We start from the raw sequence: 20,659 nt of genomic DNA on the forward strand, positions 1-20,659 counted from the left end.
GCTCTAATTGTTTTAGTTTATGTACATTTCCCCCCCTGATTTTCTCTATGCTCTAACTCTTTTAGTTTATGTACATTTCTCCCCCCCTGATTTTCTGTACTCTCTAATTGTTTTAGTTTATGTACATTTCCCCCTCCCTATTTTCTGTACGCTTTAATTGTTTTAGTTTTTGTTCATTTTTCCCCCTGATTTTCTGTACGCTCTAATTGTTTTAGTTTATCTACATTCCCCCCCACCCCTGATTTTCTCTACGCTCTAATTGTTTTAGTTTATGTACATCCCCCCACCCCCCACCCCCATCTATGTATTGTCATCCTTTTCTCTTTGTACTGTCACCCTTTTCTCTATGTACTGTCAACCTTTTCTCAATGTACTGTCGCCCTTTTCTCTATGTATTGTCTCCCTTTTCTCTAGGCACTGTCTTCCTTTTGTGTATGTACTGTCACCCTTTTCTCTATGTACTGTCAACCTTTTCTCTATGTATTGTCACCCTTTTCTCTTTGTACTGTCACCCTTTTCTCTATTTACTGTCACCCTTTTCTCTATGGATAGTCTCCCTTTTCTCTATGCACTGTCCCCCTTTTATGTATGTACTGTCACCCTTTGCTCTATGTATTGTCTCCCTTTTCTCTATGCACTGTCTCCCTTTTATGTATGTACTGTCAACATTTTCTCTATGTACTGTCACCCTTTTCTATGCACTGTCTCCCTTTTATGTATGTACTGTCGTATGTACTGTCAACCTTTTCTCTATGTATTGTCTCCCTTGTCTCTATGTATTGTCTCCTTTTACTCTATGTACTGTCTCCCTTTTCTCTATGTCTTGGCTCCCTTTTCTCTATGTACTGCCTCCCTTTTCTCTTTGTACTGTCACCCTTTTCTCTATGTATTGTCTCCCTTTTCCTTATGTATTGTCACCCTTTTCTCTATGGACTGTTTCCCTTTTCTCTATGTACTGTCGCCCTTTTCTCTATTTACTGTCACCCTTTTCTCTATGTATTGTCTCTTTGCTCTATGTACTGTCAACCTTTTCTCAATGTACTGTCGCCCTTCTCTCTATGTATTGTCTCCCTTTTCTCTAGGCACTGCCTTCCTTTTGTGTATGTACTGTCACCCTTTTCTCTATGGATAGTCTCCCTTTTCTCTATGCACTGTCCCCCTTTTATGTATGTACTGTCTCTATGTACTGTCTCCCTTTTCTCTATATACTGTCTCACTTTTCTCTATGTCTTGTCTCCCTTTTCTCTATGCACGTTTTAGTTTATGTACATTTCCCCCTCCCTATTTTCTGTACGCTTTAATTGTTTTAGTTTTTGTTCATTTTCCCCCCTGATTTTCTCTATGCTCTAATTGTTTTAGTTTATGTACATCCCCCCACCCCCCGCCCCCATCTATGTATTGTCATACTTTTCTCTTTGTACTGTCACCCTTTTCTCTATTTACTGTCACCCTTTTCTATATGTATTGTCTCCCTTTTCTCTATGCACTGTCCCCCTTTTATGTATGTACTGTCACCCTTTGCTCTATGTATTGTCTCCCTTTTCTCTATGCACTGTCTCCCTTTTATGTATGTACTGTCAACCTTTTCTCTATGTATTGTCTCCCTTTTCTCTATGTACTGTCACCATTTGCTCTATTCTATGTATTGTCTCCCTTTTATGTATGTATTGTCACCCTTTTCTCTATGTAATGTCTCCCTTTTCTCTATGTACTGTCACCATTTGCTCTATGTACTGTCACCCTTTGCTCTATGTATTGTCTCCCTTTTCTCTGGGCACTGTCTTCCTTTTGTGTATGTACTGTCGCCCTTTTCTCTATTTACTGTCACCCTTTTCTCTATGGATAGTCTCCCTTTTCTCTATGCACTGTCCCCCTTTTATGTATGTACTGTCACCCTTTGCTCTATGTACTATCACCCTTTGTTCTATGTACTGTCACTCTTTTCTCTATGTACTGTCTCCCTTTTCTCTATGTACTGTCACCATTTGCTCTATTCTATGTATTGTCTCCCTTTTATGTATGTATTGTCACCCTTTTCTCTATGGACTGTTTCCCTTTTCTCTATGTACTGTCGCCCTTTTCTCTATTTACTGTCACCCTTTTCTCTATGGATAGTCTCCCTTTTCTCTATGCACTGTCCCCCTTTTATGTATGTACTGTCTCTATGTACTGTCTCCCTTTTCTCTATGTACTGTCACCCTTTTTTCTATGTACTGTCTCCCTTTTCTCTATATACTGTCTCACTTTTCTCTATGTCTTGTCTCCCTTTTCTCTATGCACTGTCCCCCTTTTATGTATGTACTGTCACCCTTTGCTCTATGTACTGTCACTCTTTTCTCTATGTACTGTCTCCCTTTTCTCTATGTCTTGTCTCCCTTTTCTCTATGTACTGTCACCCTTTTCTCTATGTACTGTCAGCCTTTTCTCTGTGTATTGTCTCCCTTTTCTCTATGCACTGTCCCCCTTTTATGTATGTACTGTCTCCCTTTTCTCTATGTACTGTCAACCTTTCTCTATGTACTGTCACCCTTTTCTCTATGTATTGTTTCCCTTTTCTCTATGTACTGTCTCCCTTTTCTCTATGTACTGTCTCCCTTTTCTCTATGTACTGTCACCCTTTTTTTTATGTACTGTCTCCCTTTTCTGCATGTACTGTCAACCTTTTCTATATGTACTGTCACTCTCTGCTCTATGTACTGTCATCTTTTTCTCTATGCAATGTCTCCCTTTTATGTATGTTCTGTCTCCCTTTTCTGTATGTACTATCAACCTTTTCTCTATGCACTGTCCCCCTTTTATGTATGTTCTGTCTCCCTTTTCTGCATGTACTGTCAACCTTTGCTCTATGTACCGTCAACCTTTTCTCTATGTACTGTCACCCTTTTCTCTATGTACTGTCAACTTTTTCTCTATGCACTGTCTCCCTTTTATGTATGTACTGTCTCCCTTTTCTGTATGTACTGTCAACCTTTTCTCTATGTATTGTCTCCCTTTTCTATATGTACTGTCACTCTTTGCTCTATGTACTGTCACTCTTTGCTCTATGTACTGTCTCACTTTTCTCTATGTTCTGTCTCCCTTTTCTCTATGCACTGTCTCCCTTTTTTGTATGTACTGTCACCCTTTTCTCTATGTACTGTCAACCTTTTCTCTATGTACTGCCACCATTTTCTCTATGTACTGCCACCCTTTTCTCTATGTATTGTCTCCCTTTACTCTATGTACTGTCTCCCTTTTCTCTATGTACTGTCCACCTTTTCTCTATGTACTGTCACCCTTTTCTCTATGTATTGTCTCCCTTTTCTCTATGTATTGTCTCCCTTTACTCTATGGACTGTCTCCCTTTTCTCTATGTACTGTCAACCTTTTCTCTATGTACTGTCACCCTTTTCTCTATGTATTGTCTCCCTTTTCCTTATGTATTGTCACCCTTTTCTCTATGTATTGTCACCCTTTTCTCTATGTACTGTCAACCTTTTCTCTATGTATTGTCACCCTTTTCTCTATGTACTGTCACCCTTTTCTCTATGTACTGTCACCCTTTTCTCTATGTACTGTCACCTTTTTCTCTATGTATTGTCTCCCTTTTCTCTATGTATTGTCTCCCTTTTCTCTATGCACTGTCTCCCTTTTATGTATGTACTGTCTCCCTTTTCTCTATGTACTGTCAACATTTTCTCTATGTACTGTCACCCTTTGCTCTATGTACTGTCAGCCTTTGTTCTATGTACTGTCACTCTTTGCTCTATGTACTGTCAACCTTTTCTCTATGTACTGTCACCCTTTGTTCTATGTACTGTCAATCTTTGCTCTATGTACTGTCACTCTTTTCTCTATGTACTGTCAACCTTTTCTCTATGTACTGTCTCCCTTTTCTCTATGTACTGTCACCCTCTTCTCTATGTATTGTCTCCCTTTTCTCTATCTACTGTCACTCCTTTCTCTATATACTGTCTCCTTATTATTCTATGTACCCTTACCCTTTTCTCTATTGTTACTCTATTAAATTTGTACCCACCCTTTTGATTCTGTTATTTTATGTATAAATTGAATACGAAATGTAATCTTTTCTGATATAAATAACTATGAAAACATTATTTCATTTTTAGTATTCCTTCGTGGTTCAGACAACATAAAAATGATCGAAAACAGCTTGATCAGTTATTATAATATTTTTCTCTGGCAAATAGAATATCATAATAAGCGAGTTCCACATTATCTACTATTTTTCTGTATTGTTCTATGCTTAATGGTTTATATGAAGGTTTTATCTTTCCGCTGGACATAAATTCTTTTGTCTTTAATTACAGTTTACAAGTTTAAATGGTTTTTCCTTACCCCGACCCTCTCACCACACACATGCACAGATGAATTCAGTCTTATTTTTTGTGCACTTTTAAATGAACTTTTCACTTGTTATCTTTTAGTTGATAGCCTTTGCATGCTGTTTTGTTTTCATGCTATTTGTATTGATGTTAGGTTGTATATATAGTCTCTTTAGATTGATATGTGATTTCATTTACAGACAGTACATGTACCTAAAGGCTGACCGTGTCTTAACATACAATTAGTTTTGTTGATTTTATGACTTTTTTGAACAACAGGGCCATTTTGTTGCCTGATTGTATGGTAACACATGGTTTTGTTGATTATTACTGATGAAAATATCTTATATTAGTATATTTTCCTAAACTGACTTTGGTTGGATATTTAATTGTGTTTGTCTATATTAGTTTGTGAATTTTACTTGGAAGTTATGTATGGTTAATTTGAAGATTTTTTATGAATATGGCATACATTTTCGTTTGTAGTTCAATTATTAATTTCAATAATGTTATTTGTTTATTCATATTTCGTTGTTTTTAAGTGATTGAAATTGTTTTTGAATTTGTAAGGTAAGTTATAATACCAATTGCAAAATTATACATATATCTTAGTGATGGTTTATAGTCATTTGACCAGGTATAAAACAGGAGACATATAATGTGAAACAAATATGATGTTAGCGTGAATATTTGTTGTGATGTCTATGTTATTTCTTAAACTGTATCTATCAAAGCAAGATTATCGAGTGTAAATTTCAATTTTTCTTTATTCATTTGTTTTATCATATGATTTTTATAAGATGCTCCAGAAAAGAATTGAAGAGCTCGACCTGAACTTGACCTGCCAGGGGAAGTATGGCGGCTCCCTACAGCACGGTGACAGGAAAGAGTCCACAGCAGCCAAAAAAAGGAGGATGCAGTTTGAGTTAGAGGAAGACAGATTGAGATCTAGTATTGATAAGTCTTTCAATACATACAAAACATTGATCTCCGAGGAAGTTGACAGTCGGTCTAATTTCCTAATGGTACTTGGCTTTGTATTCTATTAGAGGGTTATGGTGCTCAAACACTGGAGATCATTCCCACTAAAACACAAGTGTACTGCTCTTTGTGTGGATAAATAACTTGATGCGTTAGCTCACTAAATTTTCCCAAAGATTAATTGAAGCAATTTGAAGTTTTCTTATGATTATGAATATGTACATTATATATTTCCATTGGGAATCTGAGTAAATTACATGGGCTTGTGTAGATTTTGATCTTTACCTTTGCATTCTTTGTCAAGAAAATTCCAAATACATATAAGCAAAATAAACATATTAAAAAATTAGAAAACTAAAAATTAGAATTAATAAAGTCCAGCTTGCCTGAGTTAGAAGTACCATTACAGAACCCTTGTGCACTGGTAAAGGAGTACAGATTGTGAGATATCAGGAATACTTCATTATTGCCCTATTCAGTTTACCGGGGTAAAACATGTCATGTCATGTTTGTATTTTCACATAGGCTGACAGTGCAACTCATCTAGATCTATGATAATTAAAAGGTATCTAATTATGTCTTTCACCAAGAGATATGTACCAGCGGTTACTAAACATCAAATTACTTATTAATTGATATGTTTTTGTAAGCAAGTAAATGTTTTATGTAAAATATTGCTAAAATGATTTGATGTATGCTGATATGCCCACACGTGTGTGTCATGTGTGATCAGATATTTTGTTGAGGTTTATATGGGTTTTTACGGTAAATAATATTTGGAGAATACCTTTTTTATCAATAGCTCTAACAGTTGTTATACAGTCAATGTTCTTAAATCAATTTATATGGGTGATAAATATGCATCAAATAGAGAGATTTCTGACAATTTAGATGTACTGATTGTTTCAAAAGAACAGCCATATTTATATTTATATAATACCATCATTTGTGTCATGTACAGAATAGGAATGCTTACCCGATAATATATCAGTTGTATGATATAACAGACAATGGTTTGAAACATTCATTGCTTTAATATTTCAGACCATGAGTGCAATACGTGATCAGTGCAGTGTCTTGGAGGGCAGGCGTCTGGCTGTTGTTGTTGAGGTTTACAACAGATACATCTCCTTAATCGAGTTAGCAGAACCTCTAAGGTAAATGTTAGATAACTTAAGTCAGCGGAACCTCTCAGGTAAATGTTAGATAAGTTAAGTCAGCAGAACCTCTCAGGTAACTGTTACATCTGTTGTTGTTGAGGTTTACAACAGATACATCTCCTTAATCGAGTTAGCAGAACCTCTAAGGTAAATGTAAGATAACTTAAGTCAGCGGAACCTCTCAGGTAAAGGTTAGATAACTTAAGTCAGCGGAACCTCTCAGGGAAATGTTAGATAACTTAAGTCAGCGGAACCTCTCAGGTAAATGTTATATAACTTAAGTCAGCGGAACCTCTCAGGTAAATGTTAGATAAGTTAAGTCAGCAGAACCTCTCAGATAAATGTTAGATAAGTAAGTCAGCAAAACCTCTCAGGTAAATGTTAGATAAGTTGAGTCAGCTTGACCTCTCAGGTAAATGTTAAATAAGTTAAGTCAGCAGAACCTCTCAGGTAAATGTTACATAAGTTAAGTCAGCAGAACCTCTCAGGTAAATGTTACATAAGCTAAGTCAGCATAACCTCTCAGGTAAATGTTACATAAGTTAAGTCAGTAGAACCTCTCAGGTAAATGTTACATAAGTTAAATCAGCAGAACCTCTTAGGTAAATTTAGATCAGTTAAGTCTATAGGACCTCTCAGGTAAATGTTAAATAAGTTAAGTTAGTAGTATCTTCCAGGTAAATGTTACATAAGTAAAATTAGCAGAGCCTCTCAGGTAAATGTTAGATAAGTTAAGTCAGCAGAACCTCTCAGATAAATGTAAGTTATTGTTACATAAGTAAAGTTAGCAGAACCTCTCAGGTAAATGTTACATAAGTTAAGTCAGCAGAACCTCTCAGGTAAATGTTAGATAAGTTAAGTCAGCGGAACCTCTCAGGTAACTGTTACATAAGTTAAGTCAGCAGAACCTCTCAGGTAAATGTTACATAAGTTAAGTCAGCAGAACCTCTCAGGTAAATGTTAGATAAGTTAAGTCAGCAGAACCTCTCAGGTAAATGTTACATAAGTTAAGTCAGCAGAACCTCTCAGGTAAATGTTACATAAGTTAAGTCAGCAGAACCTCTCAGGTAAATGTTAGATAAGTTAAGTCAGCAGAACCTCTCAGGTAAATGTTAGATAAGTTAAGTCAGCAGAACCTCTCAGGTAAATGTTACATAAGTTAAGTCAGCAGAACCTCTCAGGTAAATGTTACATAAGTTAAGTCAGCAGAACCTCTCAGGTAAATGTTAGATAAGTTAAGTCAGCAGAACCTCTCAGGTAAATGTTAGATAAGTTAAGTCAGCAGAACCTCTCAGGTAAATGTTACATAAGTTAAGTCAGCAGAACCTCTCAGGTAAATGTTACATAAGTTAAGTCAGCAGAACCTCTCAGGTAAATGTTAGATAAGTTAAGTCAGCAGAACCTCTCAGGTAAATGTTAGATAAGTTAAGTCAGCAGAACCTCTCAGGTAAATGTTACATAAGTTAAGTCAGCAGAACCTCTCAGGTAAATGTTACATAAGTTAAGTCAGCAGAACCTCTCAGGTAAATGTTAGATAAGTTAAGTCAGCAGAACCTCTCAGGTAAATGTTAGATAAGTTAAGTCAGCAGAACCTCTCAGGTAAATGTTACATAAGTTAAGTCAGCAGAACCTCTCAGGTAAATGTTACATAAGTTAAGTCAGCAGAACCTCTCAGGTAAATGTTAGATAAGTTAAGTCAGCAGAACCTCTCAGGTAAATGTTAGATAAGTTAAGTCAGCAGAACCTCTCAGGTAAATGTTACATAAGTTAAGTCAGCAGAACCTCTCAGGTAAATGTTACATAAGTTAAGTCAGCAGAACCTCTCAGGTAAATGTTAGATAAGTTAAGTCAGCAGAACCTCTCAGGTAAATGTTAGATAAGTTAAGTCAGCAGAACCTCTCAGGTAAATGTTACATAAGTTAAGTCAGCAGAACCTCTCAGGTAAATGTTACATAAGTTAAGTCAGCAGAACCTCTCAGGTAAATGTTAGATAAGTTAAGTCAGCAGAACCTCTCAGGTAAATGTTAGATAAGTTAAGTCAGCAGAACCTCTCAGGTAAATGTTACATAAGTTAAGTCAGCAGAACCTCTCAGGTAAATGTTACATAAGTTAAGTCAGCAGAACCTCTCAGGTAAATGTTAGATAAGTTAAGTCAGCAGAACCTCTCAGGTAAATGTTAGATAAGTTAAGTCAGCAGAACCTCTCAGGTAAATGTTACATAAGTTAAGTTAGCAGAACCTCTCAGGTAAATGTTACATAAGTTAAGTTAGCAGAACCTCTCAGGTAAATGTTAGATATAAGTTACATAGGCTAGTCTGTAACAATTACAGGTTGTTGGTTATTTGAAAGAATCATAACAAATGGTTATGATTTTCGAAAAGAAAAGAAAAGAAAGAAGAGTGAAAATAAAATGTAAAAAAGTACAGTTGCTAATTAAGTAACAGTTTTTTAAAAAGTAGAAAATGAAATGTCCTGTTCAACATTGAGGTGAAAAAAATATTTCAGAGTAGAACAATATTTAATAAATCAGTTGATTTACTTGTCATAGTATGTTAGCAGAAACAGATATACACAAAAAACAACTGTCTTCACAGAACATTTTGATTATTATTTTTGCATTTATGTATATTGGAACCACATTGGCAAATTTCTTCATAGCTTTCATTTCGTCTCTGTTGATTATCAAAACATTTATGAAATTAAAAACTAAAACAAAAAAAACAAAAAAACTGTTCCCCAAAAACATTGTTAGAAAAGATTATATGTAACATGGCACTGTTTCCAAAAGAAAAAGAAAAAGTACATACATTCCAGAAATTAGAGAAAAATATTCTGTTCAACATGTTCAGACATAAGTTGAATATTATCAATTTATAGAATTGAAATCTTAATATGTAGGGAGAGCAAAAGAAAAGGTAAAAAAAAAACATAAAATAGAGTATAATAATAATGAGTTATCTACCTTTTCAGTGATAATATCACCATTTCAACTACAGTATTTTTTAAAGAATATTATTTTACAATTATAAAATTAAGATTTTTTTTCCATGAGTATATAACTGTTAACATCTTAAATAAGCATCAGATAATAGAAACTGAGAAATGTGCTGACTTTATATATATGGGGTTTTGATAAAAAAAAAATGTGGCCTTTCCACTTGACTCACCAGCTTACTTTAAACAGATATTATTTGTCTCTGGGCTTTGAAAATGACATGGAAACAAAATAAAATGTATAAGTTAATCTCAGGAATGATAAGATTTTCTGCCACAATAAGATTATATATGTTCAGAACATGTGTAATATTTTGCATTTTTAAATAAGACTATTTGAATGAGATTATGTGTTTGTCCAGTCCTAGGAGAGAGCTAGTTCTTCACCAGATGCGAAGTATAGCATCGGGAATGATTGAAGTCCGAATGAACACGTACAAACAGTGGTCAAAGGAGAAGACCAGATATTACAACTTCGAGTTGTTCACGGTACATAATAGTATAACATCTAATATGGTTTAACTATTTAGACACCATTATTGGCATTTAGGTAAACAGATAAATAAAAAGAAGATTTAAAAAACCTGGAAAAAAAGTGTCAGTTTTTAGTCATTTTAATTGTGTAAAGGTAATCAAACTATTTTGCATTCTTCAAATTTTCACATGTCATATTCAGTAATACACAATTACAGTACTTAAAGAATATCACAGCAATGAAATTTGAAAGTGAGCAATATTTGTAAGTTGTACTGTTGCTGTTTTAGCGGAAAGGAAAGCTCAGGTTTGAGTTGCCTGAAATTCTATATTGCACGCAATCGAAAGTTTTTATTAAAAGATGGATGGATATGAGTTTGCCAATTACCTGGGATAACCCATAAAGCAAACAAGTTGCTTTTTCCAATGTTTGTCTTTTATATGATTTGTACATAATTAGTATAGGTTAAAGTCATCATTTATGCAATCCTTTTAAAATTTATGCAAGAAAAGGTCTTTTTTGTGAATTGCAATAATGTGTTTTGAATGAATGTCCATTAAGTACAATAACTGTACACATGACATACTGATATCTTACTAAGGGAGACAACTGATTTTCTATTTCAGGATGACTGGTCACATTATGGATTAGGCATTGTAACCAACAATGTACCAGAAGTAGTGATTCCAGCCAATCTCCAGGTGATGTCCGAGTCTGACAAGACAGGTACAGTCTAAACAGCGGTAGTTAATAGTGTGACAGACTATATCAGAGTTATATGTTCTATTCCTGCTGGTAGCTGCATGAGGGTGGGTCCCTGTGTTTGGGTGTCCTTGAGCTTAAGAAAGTGATTGGATGTTCTTGACAGCAGGATGTGGGTGTCCTTGTAATTAAGGATGTGGGTGAGTGTCCTTGTGGTAAAGGATGTGGTGAGTGTCCTTGTGGTAAAGGATGTGGGTGGGTGTCCTTGTGGTAAAGGATGTGGGTGGGTGTACTTGTGGTAAAGGATGTTGGTGGGTGTCCTTGCGGTTAAGGATGTTGGTGGGTGTCCTTGTAGGAAAGAATGTTGGTCGGTGTCTGTGTACTGAAGGATGTGGGTGGATGTCTTTGTGGTAAAGGATGTGGGTGGGTGTCCTTGTGGTAAAGGATGTTGGTGGGTGTCCTTGTGGTAAAAAATGTGAGTCGGAGTCATTGTGGTAAAGGATGCGGGTGGGTGTCCTTGTGGTAAAGGATGTGGATGTTTTTCAGGAAGACCTTTTACCTATGTTGCCCAACTCCAACTACTTAGAGTGGAGTTTAATATGGGTATTCCAGATAGTGTAGTTTTTGTAAGTGTTACTAGCTAGAGGTCAAGGTAACTAGGTAACACTCATTGCTGATCAATTTCTGTCCTTCGAGTCAGATTCTGATTGGCTACTTATATTTTGATGGCACTTTGTCGCATACACTTCCATGTTACTATTGATATCAAAGTTATGTCGAGTTGGCAAAGGTCCAGTGACTCCAAGCTATTACTTTTTATACACGTACCGTCCCCTGTCCTGACAAGACAATTTGTCATGTACTGCTCTTCAATACTTCAGTTTGCCTTTTATTTCATTCAGACTCAAGTTATGACGAAAGATCTGGCGTCTCACATAAAGACAATCCTGACACCTCTGAACCTTGTGATGATTTCCACCTCACAGAAGTCTCTGTTCAGTCAAATCAGGGCACAAAATATGGAAGTCAGCGACCAGACCGGTCAAGGTAAGTTGTATAAAAGACCGGACATTTTGATAGATATGATTACATAAATATATCAGTTTGAAAATTGGGCAAAGTCAACACTGGACTGATAATTTAAAATGACTTTAGGACAAAAATACGGTGAAGCAAAGATGTGATAATTAAAGTAGCCAATAGTCTTATCATTCATTTTGCCTACTTCAGTTCTTTTTTTGCAATAAAAAGGGAATCTGTCTCTTGTTCTGTAACGGCTGAAGAAAGATAGGGTAGGTACAATGCAGGTATTGCTGACAAACCTTGTTAATTTGTTAATCTTTTAAAAGGAACTACACATGGAGCAGATATCTTGTTCTAACTTTAACTCATCCTCGACACTCTAGGGGTTTTGCTCACTCAAGCTCTCTGCACCCTTAGAATATGTCATAGCAAATTTAAAGGCTGAGTGTGTACACCTTGTTGATGAGACAAGAAGACTAGTTTGATCCTTCGATGTACATCATAAGAATCCCGCAGTCACGTAACGCTAAAAACTGGTAGGTTTTGAAGTCGAGTGTTGCTCCTTTGTAAGCTTCAAAGGACAGGTATCAGCCTAGCGATTTTTTTTTTTTTTTTTACCTGAGACCAATCAAACAGCTTTCTTTGTGCCTTCAATTTTGCTATGACATATTCCAGGGGTGCAGAGAGCGAAAGTGAGCGTAACCTTTGGAGTATCGAGGATGACTTTAACTATGCTCATTTAATCTTTGCTACATACATTCTCACAAAAATCCAGAATAGGGTTAGAGACATATTTATACCCCGCAGCGAAGTTAGGGGGTACATATATACTGGAATCACTACGATTCAAGTGTCCGTCGTCTGTGGACACAATGGAGTACTTCGTACTCCTCCTAAACTACTGGATGGATTTCAATTAAATTTCCTGATAACAATCCTTGCAGCTTGGAGATGTACGTAAGTTACATTTCATTTGGTTATCTCCCCTTTTCACGAAGTTATCGCCCTTGGTTCATAAACCTTCACTAGACCATGACATTGTATAGAACATGCAAGAACTTTTTTATTTTTTATTCAATTTCTTCCAAATTTGGTATGGTAATACTAGACGCAATAATGTTCAACAGATATATAACGGTTTTTGATGTCAGGTTTCAACTTTCCGTGTTTTGAAATGTCAAAGGTCATGAATGAATTACTTTACCGAAATGGCTAATTATCTCTGAAACAGTAGGTATATATACATAGAGTATCGTAGCCAATTATGCAGACTATATTATGACAAACTTCCAAGGTCATGAGATCAAAGGTCACAGATGCATTATGTTTCTGAAACTGCCAATTATGGCAGAAATGGTAGGTATTTTGTATTCACATACCTTGGAGTAAATTTAGCATTGATCTACACTGTGACAAAATTCTGAGGTCATTGAGTAAAAGGTCACAGTAGTGGTGTTTGTTTTTTCCATCGGTCTGTTGATACGATATCTGAGGTTAGACTTTTTCATGACCCTGATCATTCTATAAATTTTTTCCCTTGTTAATTTAGCCCCTACAGGGAACAACAAGCAGCCGGTGTGCGGGAGGTATTGATTAGTTAGCCCATAGGCGACAGTTCTAGTTTAGTCCTTTAATAAGTAACTATACTGTCTGGATTGGCACATTTGTGCTACCTTTTCATCTTGCTGAGATCTATGTATATTATGGTGATCAAAAAAAAAATACAAATTTTGATTTTTGATTCCTTTTCCAATTATTATGTACAGTGTGTTTTGTATTTTTAGGAGAGATAAGCAATCGCCTCAACAGAAGGAAGGTGAAAACATAGAGGATCCTGGCCAGGATCAAGGGGCTGTACCCAAGGTTAGTCGTAATCCTGGATCAAGTGTCAAAGGTCAAATCACTTCTCCTGATGAGAATGTAGATACACCAGCATTGACCTGGAACAAAACCAATCGTAGACAAGTGGGACCCAACTCTAAAAGTCTAAATCCACCCCCAAAATCTTCTACAGATGGTTGGCGGGCCACACAAACCCCTCTTGGAAATTTAACACTGCCAGTTAAGAGCGATAGCCAGACCAAAAGGAGAAATGTTAATTCCCAGAGTGATGGCTTAACACCTGTCTGTTGTGGGAATGAATTAACGAGGGACAGGTCACAGCAATCTCCTGTAGAAGAAACCAATGTAAGGTCAGCAAACGACACATGGAACGGGACAAAGTCCTGCCCCTCAGAAAATGCAGGAGAGCATTTACAAGTGCAGACATTTACTGGCAAAGACCATCCTTATTATACACCAGGAGACCCGCTGGACCTGGAAACTCTGGTTTTGCCCGAGGATAAGACCGTGCGGCCAGAGGTAGGGTAGAGTCAAAAGGTTCTTACTGCACACAGGTTGAAAATTGAGAAAAAGCAAACTACTTCTTCTTTTTTGAAAAACCATTTTAAAGGACAAAGCCTGTTGTTTTTATTACAAGGAAAAAATTATAGTTAAATCTTGGAGTTTATAACCACTATTTTTTTCATTCAGGCATGAGATATCATTCTTTATTAGGTTTGCATTTCAATTAACTTGGCAAGTGCACTTTCAGACACTGTTTTTATCATTTTGGTTTCTTTGTGTTTATTTTGTCTTTTTTTTTCATTAAAGAACAATCTATTCTTACATTTTTTTTAAAAAGTCTTTATATGGGATTTAAACACAATGATAAGCAGTATTAGTAGGTCTGTGAAATCCTCTTTGTCAAAAAAATATTTTGAATCTCTTCTATTGTTACATTGTTTCTTGAATTTGTCCCGTCACTGAAACATCTTTTGAATCTTATCAAATGTCTAAAATCGGTTTGTCCAAGCATAAAAATGTTTACAGGTAGAATTTGCTTGTCCCAAAATCAACATGTCATGGAATTTAGGTCTGTTGGATCTGTCTGCCTTAGCATTTATATGACTGTATAATCTGTCTGTATGAATATTTGCTATGTGGAATCTGTCTGTCTTACATTTTTATATCTGTAAAATCTGTCTGTCTTACATTTGTATGTCTGTACAATCTGTCTGTCTTATATTTGTATGTCTGTACAATCTGTCTTACATTTGTATGTCTGTACAATCTGTCTGTCTTACATTTGTATGTCTATACAATCTGTCTATCTTATATTTGTATGTCTGTACAATCTGTCTGTCTTACATTTGCATGTCTGTAAAATCTGTCTTACATTTGTATGTCTATACAATCTGTCTGTCTTACATTTGCATGTCTGTAAAATCTGTCTTACATTTGTATGTCTATACAATCTGTCTGTCTTACATTTGTATATCTATACAATCTGTCTGTCTTACATTTGTATGTCTGTACAATCTGTCTTACATTTGTATGTTTGTACAATCTATCTGTCTTACATTTGTATGTCTGTACAATCTGTCTTATATTTGTATGTCTGTACAATCTGTCTGTCTTACATTTGTATGTCTGTACAATCTGTCTTACATTTGTATGTCTATACATTCTGTCTGTCTTACATTTGTATGTCTGTACAATCTGTCTTACATTTGTATGTCTGTACAATCTGTCTGTCTTACATTTGTATGTTTGTACAATCTGTCTGTCTTACATTTGTCTACCTGTTGAATCTGTCTGTCTGTGTCCTACATTCACATATCTTTGGAATCTGTCTATCCTATTATTAAGATTAATACATTAAGTATTGAATGTCTAAAAATATTAGGTAATTCCAATTATTAAATGTGTTCAGAATTTGCTTGTCATTAAAATCCCTGTAGAATCCATCTGTTCTAGCTTTTTATATCTTTGGAATCTGCCTGTCCTAGCATTTGTTTGTGATCTGTTGTAACATGTATATGACTGTTCTAGTATAAGTGTTTTTGTCCTAGCCTTTGTTTGTGATATTGGTCTGTTGTAACATGTATATGACTGTTCTAGTATAAGTGTTTCTGTTCTAGCCTTTGTTTGTGATATTGGTCTGTTGTAACATGTATATGACTGTTCTAGTATAAGTGTTTTTGTCCTAGCCTTTGTTTGTGATATTGGTCTGTTGTAACATGTATATGGCTGTTCTAGTATAAGTGTTTCTGTCCTAGCCTTTGTTTGTGATCTGTTGTAACATGTATATGACTGCTCTAGTATAAGTGTTTCTGTTCTAGCCCCCTTTCCAGCCAATGATCAACAACTGGATGGACCCTGACATTGATCCACTGGATGCCAACTCTTCAGACCATAATCTGTTGTCCCAGTTCCTGACCAGAACCAAATCTAAATTCAGGAAATCCAAAAAGGTCAAGAAACCAAAAAGTCCAGAGATTATGGACTCGGGTCCAATTCCTTTTGATTTTGGATGTCAATTTGTGGATGAGGTTTCCACAGTCATTGAACCATATGAATTAATATCCAAGGGGGCTCGGGCACCACCCTCTACCCCTGGACCAAGTCAGCTAGTGGAGAAATCAAAGAACACTGCACAAAGTGGATCTGACTCTAGCACAAATGGTGGGTGTCAAGTTTTTCAAATTCCTATAAACATGTCAGGAAAACAATATGTTATATTTTTGAATAATGGTTTTGAGTATTTCACAGTGGTTAATGCGAATTTGCTGCTAATAAAGGCTGACATATTTATTTCTCGGGATCACCTTGTGCTGGTGATAATAAAATGTAAAATAATGAAATATAACTTTTACGTATTTTTGTAAGTGTCTTCCTCAAGGAAAAATTCTATCTTCGTAATGTATTCACAGCCAACCGAGAACCACATCAAGCAAAGCACCATTCACTGAGGGTCATCAAATTGTGCAGCATTGATTCCTACGAGGCAAGAAATGAGGATGAAATCAGCTTTGTATCAGGTATGAACATATATATTGTGTCTACTCTTAATCAATTAGGAATCAGTCAAGTCTGTACAACCCAACATAACAGAAAACAGAGGCTAAGATAGTCAGAGTTTCAATTTACCAAGGTTCTTGTTGCATAGGTATGTAAGTTTAGAATTATTGACAACAAGTTAAGGTTGCAATACAAATTATTGAGGCAATCCGTCCTTTATAAATTATTCAAATATTATAAATTACATTAAACAAAAATAGTTCTTCATAATCACTTTTTTTATGTTTCCTTCCTAATAATAATAAATAATAGTGTTGCTAAGTTCTCTGGTGTAGTGCTCACAAGTGTCACTTTGTTTTGTATGTCCTTACTAGTATTACATGTTCCATGAAATTTGAAGCTTTCATTCTTACTGATAATTTACATATTAAGTTGATATTACAAGACTATATTAATTTATGTTTAAAGTAAATTGTCTAAAATTACACAACACACATACTTCTCTTTCTGATTTATGTAAAAACTAATTGTATGCTTTTTTCTGATGAATAAGGACTTAAAGAAGGTGAAAAGGTTCCAAACCACTAAACGTGCAATCATTATAGCTAAAAAGTAACACTAATCAAATAAATGGGGGTGGATGTTTTGATATATATATAACTGATTTAATGGTTTTAGGCCAAACAGTGAAAATGATCAATAATGCAAATGCTGAAGGAATGGCATATGGCTATACTCGATCCAGCCGTATGAAGAAACGTGAATATGGATTCTTTCCTGTCAGCCATGTTGTTCGTGTCGTAGAAGACCGGAACCGAAGCCTCATGAAGAAAGTCAGTGGATTTTTGAAGAAGCGCTAAACTTTTTGAAATGTGAGTCTTATGTAAATCTGCTTCAAATTGTTTCATTGAAAACCACCGCAGATTTTACATTTGAGTGTACAAAAAAAATAATGGAAAACAGACAAGGTGCTTACCATGGTTTATCATTACATAGAATTAATCAATGTATCTTAAAGTAGGTAACGTATGGAATAGCCATATTTTACGAAAATACTGTTATGTTTGAGTATCAACATTTGATAATAGTTTATGCATTGCAAAAACATCGCAACTCATTAACTAGAGAATGCATAATATAATCAACTTTCGTCACAATATAGATAAAATTGTTACTATCTTTAAAAATCAGTTCACATTGTATAACAACAAGCAATGTCTTGTAGATTTTCCAAGCTTTTATTAATAATGGATTAATTTTTTAATAATGCCATGAAAAAGCACCAAAAATATTGTAAAACCTAAAAGTGCAAAAATAGGATAACCTTGGGTTATGGATTAGTATCGGATAGCAGTGAGTTTCAACAACCCAAACGGGAAGTGCTTACTGTAGCTACTCGTGTCAACTCTAAAGAGTGATGGCAAATAGAGTGTAGATCAATGCTACTTGATGCTGTTGTATCACAAAGATACCGTCAGCTACAAGTACCAACATAGATAGTGATGATTATGAATTGCATGTAAATCGCAATTAGTTTCAACATCTCAAAGAGGAATGGATATTTAAGCCACCCGAGTCATCTTAGAAGAAAAGAACTAACTTTTGATACCAAAACGCATGTCAAGTTAGTTCAACGTCTTTTTTAATTCAACTCCATGTGCGTTGTTATGTACATTGTGTTCAGAGTAGAAAACACCAGTAACTTGGCCGGTTATGTAGGCTTACAACAGGTTCATAGGTTGCTTTAACATCTACTAACTAGTTATTTGGATAGTGATGATTGCTAAGAATTGCTATTAAATCGCATTTTATTTCAACAACACAAAGGGTAATGCATAATTTAACAAACCGAGTCATCTTTAAAGAATGGAATTACTATTGATACCCTAACATCTATCAATAATTCCAACGTCTATTTAAATCAAACATCGTTGTTGATATGTTCATTGTGTTCAGAGTAGGAACAACTGTCACTTAGTCAAATCTGGTGGCAAACTACTGGCCCACATGTAGCCTATAACGGTCCCATTGCTCAACACAATCTACTGGCCCACATGTAGCCTAGAACGGTCCCACTGCTAGACACAAACTACTGGCCCACATGTAGCCTAGAACGGTACCACTGCTCAACACAAACTACTGACCCACATGTAGCCTATAACGGTCACATTGCTCAACACAAACCATGTAGCCTAGAACGGTCCCACTTCTCAACACAAACTACTGGCCCACGTGTAGCCTAGAACGGTCCCACTGCACAACACAAACTACTGGCCCACATGGAGCCTATAACGGTCCCACTGCTCTACACCAAGCAAGGAATCTATGTCTGAATCGGTTTGTTAGTGGTCCAACTTATAACAATACCGAGTGGAAAAAGTAATACAAAGAAAATACCAAAAATATTGTAAAACCTAAAAGTGCAAAAATAGGATAACCTTGGATAATGGATTAGTATCGGACAGCAGTGAGTTTCAACAACCCAAACGGGAGGTGCTTACTGTAGCTACTCGTGTCAACTCTAAAGAGTGATGGCAGATAGAGTGTAGATCAATGCTCCTTGATGCTGTTGTATCACAAAGATACCGTCAGCTTAATGTACCAAAATAGATAGTGATGATTATGAATTGCTTGTAAATCGCAATTGGTTTCAACATCTCAAAGAGGAATTCATATTTAAGCCACCGGAATCAACTTAAAATAAAATAACTAAATTGTGATAACGAAACGCATGTCAAGTTAGTTCAAATTAAACATCGTTGTTGATATGTTCATTGTGTTCAGAGTAGGAACAACTGTAACTTGGTCAAATCTGGTGGCAAACTACTGGCCCACATGTAGCCTATAACGGTCCCACTGCTCAACACAAACTACTGGCCCACATGTAGCCTAGAACGATCCCACTGCTCATTACAAACTACTGGTCCACAGGTAGCCTAGAACGGTCCCACTGCTCAACATAAACTATTGGCCCACATGTAGTCTAGAACGGTCCCATTGCTCAACACAAACTACTGGCCCACATGTAGCCTATAACGGTCCCACTGCTCAACACAAACTACTGGCCCACATGTAGCCTAGAACGATCCCACTGCTCATTACAAACTACTGGTCCACAGGTAGCCTAGAACGGTCCCACTGCTCAACATAAACTATTGGCCCACATGTAGTCTAGAACGGTCCCATTGCTCAACACAAACTACTGGCCCACATGTAGCCTATAACGGTCCCACTGCTCAACACAAACTACTGGCCCACATGTAGCCTAGAACGGTACCACTGCTCAACACAAACTACTGGCCCACATGTAGCCTGTAACGGTCCCATTGCTCAACACAAACCACTGGCCCACATGTAGCCTATAACGGTCCCACTGCTCAACACAAACTAACGGCTCACATGTAGCCTAGAACGGTCCCATTGCTCAACACCAAGCAAGAAATCTATGTCTGAATCGGTTTGTTAGTGATCCAACTTATAACAATACCGATTGGAAAAAGCAATACAAAGAAAAAAAAATGTAAAACCTAAAAGTGCAAAAATAGGATAACCTTGGGTTATGGATTAGTATCGGATAGCAGTGAGTTTCAACAACCCAAACGGGAAGTGCTTACTGTAGCTACTCGTGTCAACTCTAAAGAGTGATGGCAAATAGAGTGTAGATCAATGCTACTTGATGCTGTTGTATGACAAAGATACCGTCAGCTACAAGTACCAAAATAGACAGTGTTGATTATGAATTGCTTGTAAATCGCAATTAGTTTCAACATCTCAAAGAGGAATGCATATTTAAGCCACCGGAGTCATCTTAGAAGAAAAGAACTAAATTGTGATAACGAAACGCATGTCAAGTTAGTTCAATTTAAATATCGTTGTTGATATGCTCATTGTGTTCAGAGTAGGAACACATGTCGCTTGGTCAAATCTGGTGTCAAACTTCTGGCCCACATGTAGCCTATAACGGTCCCACTGCTCAACACAAACTACTGACCCACATGTAGCCTATAAAGGTCCCACTGCTCAACACAAACTACTGGCCCACATGTAGCCTATAACGGTCACATTGCTCAACACAAACTACTGGCCCACATGTAGCCTATAACGGTCCCACTGCTCAACACAAACTACTGGCCCACATGTAGCCTATAACGGTCCCA

At 36.3% G+C, this 20,659-nt stretch overlaps 1 protein-coding gene across 2 annotated transcripts in view; it reads left to right on the top strand.

Moving 5' to 3' along the window:
- LOC110463830 overlaps positions 1–20,659 on the top strand; it is a 47,145-nt gene that overhangs the window by 20,965 nt on the left and 5,521 nt on the right. The window contains exons 5-13 of one of the 2 annotated variants that reach the window (XR_002464430.1): positions 5,126–5,350; positions 6,351–6,463; positions 9,823–9,949; positions 10,562–10,661; positions 11,540–11,684; positions 13,445–14,021; positions 15,824–16,166; positions 16,415–16,522; positions 17,181–18,232. Coding sequence is in view for 1 of the 2 variants with exons in the window: in XM_021518714.1 (XP_021374389.1) it covers positions 5,126–5,350; positions 6,351–6,463; positions 9,823–9,949; positions 10,562–10,661; positions 11,540–11,684; positions 13,445–14,021; positions 15,824–16,166; positions 16,415–16,522; positions 17,181–17,362 (1,920 nt within the window). In the remaining variant the exon portion in view is untranslated. Of the gene's footprint in view, positions 1–5,125; positions 5,351–6,350; positions 6,464–9,822; positions 9,950–10,561; positions 10,662–11,539; positions 11,685–13,444; positions 14,022–15,823; positions 16,167–16,414; positions 16,523–17,180; positions 18,649–20,659 lie in introns of those variants that run through there. The other variant, XM_021518714.1, reaches the window with a different exon arrangement.

This window comes from Mizuhopecten yessoensis, unplaced genomic scaffold (genome assembly GCF_002113885.1).
Source record: "Mizuhopecten yessoensis strain PY_sf001 unplaced genomic scaffold, ASM211388v2 scaffold10933, whole genome shotgun sequence".
NCBI classification, from domain to species: domain Eukaryota; kingdom Metazoa; phylum Mollusca; class Bivalvia; order Pectinida; family Pectinidae; genus Mizuhopecten; species Mizuhopecten yessoensis.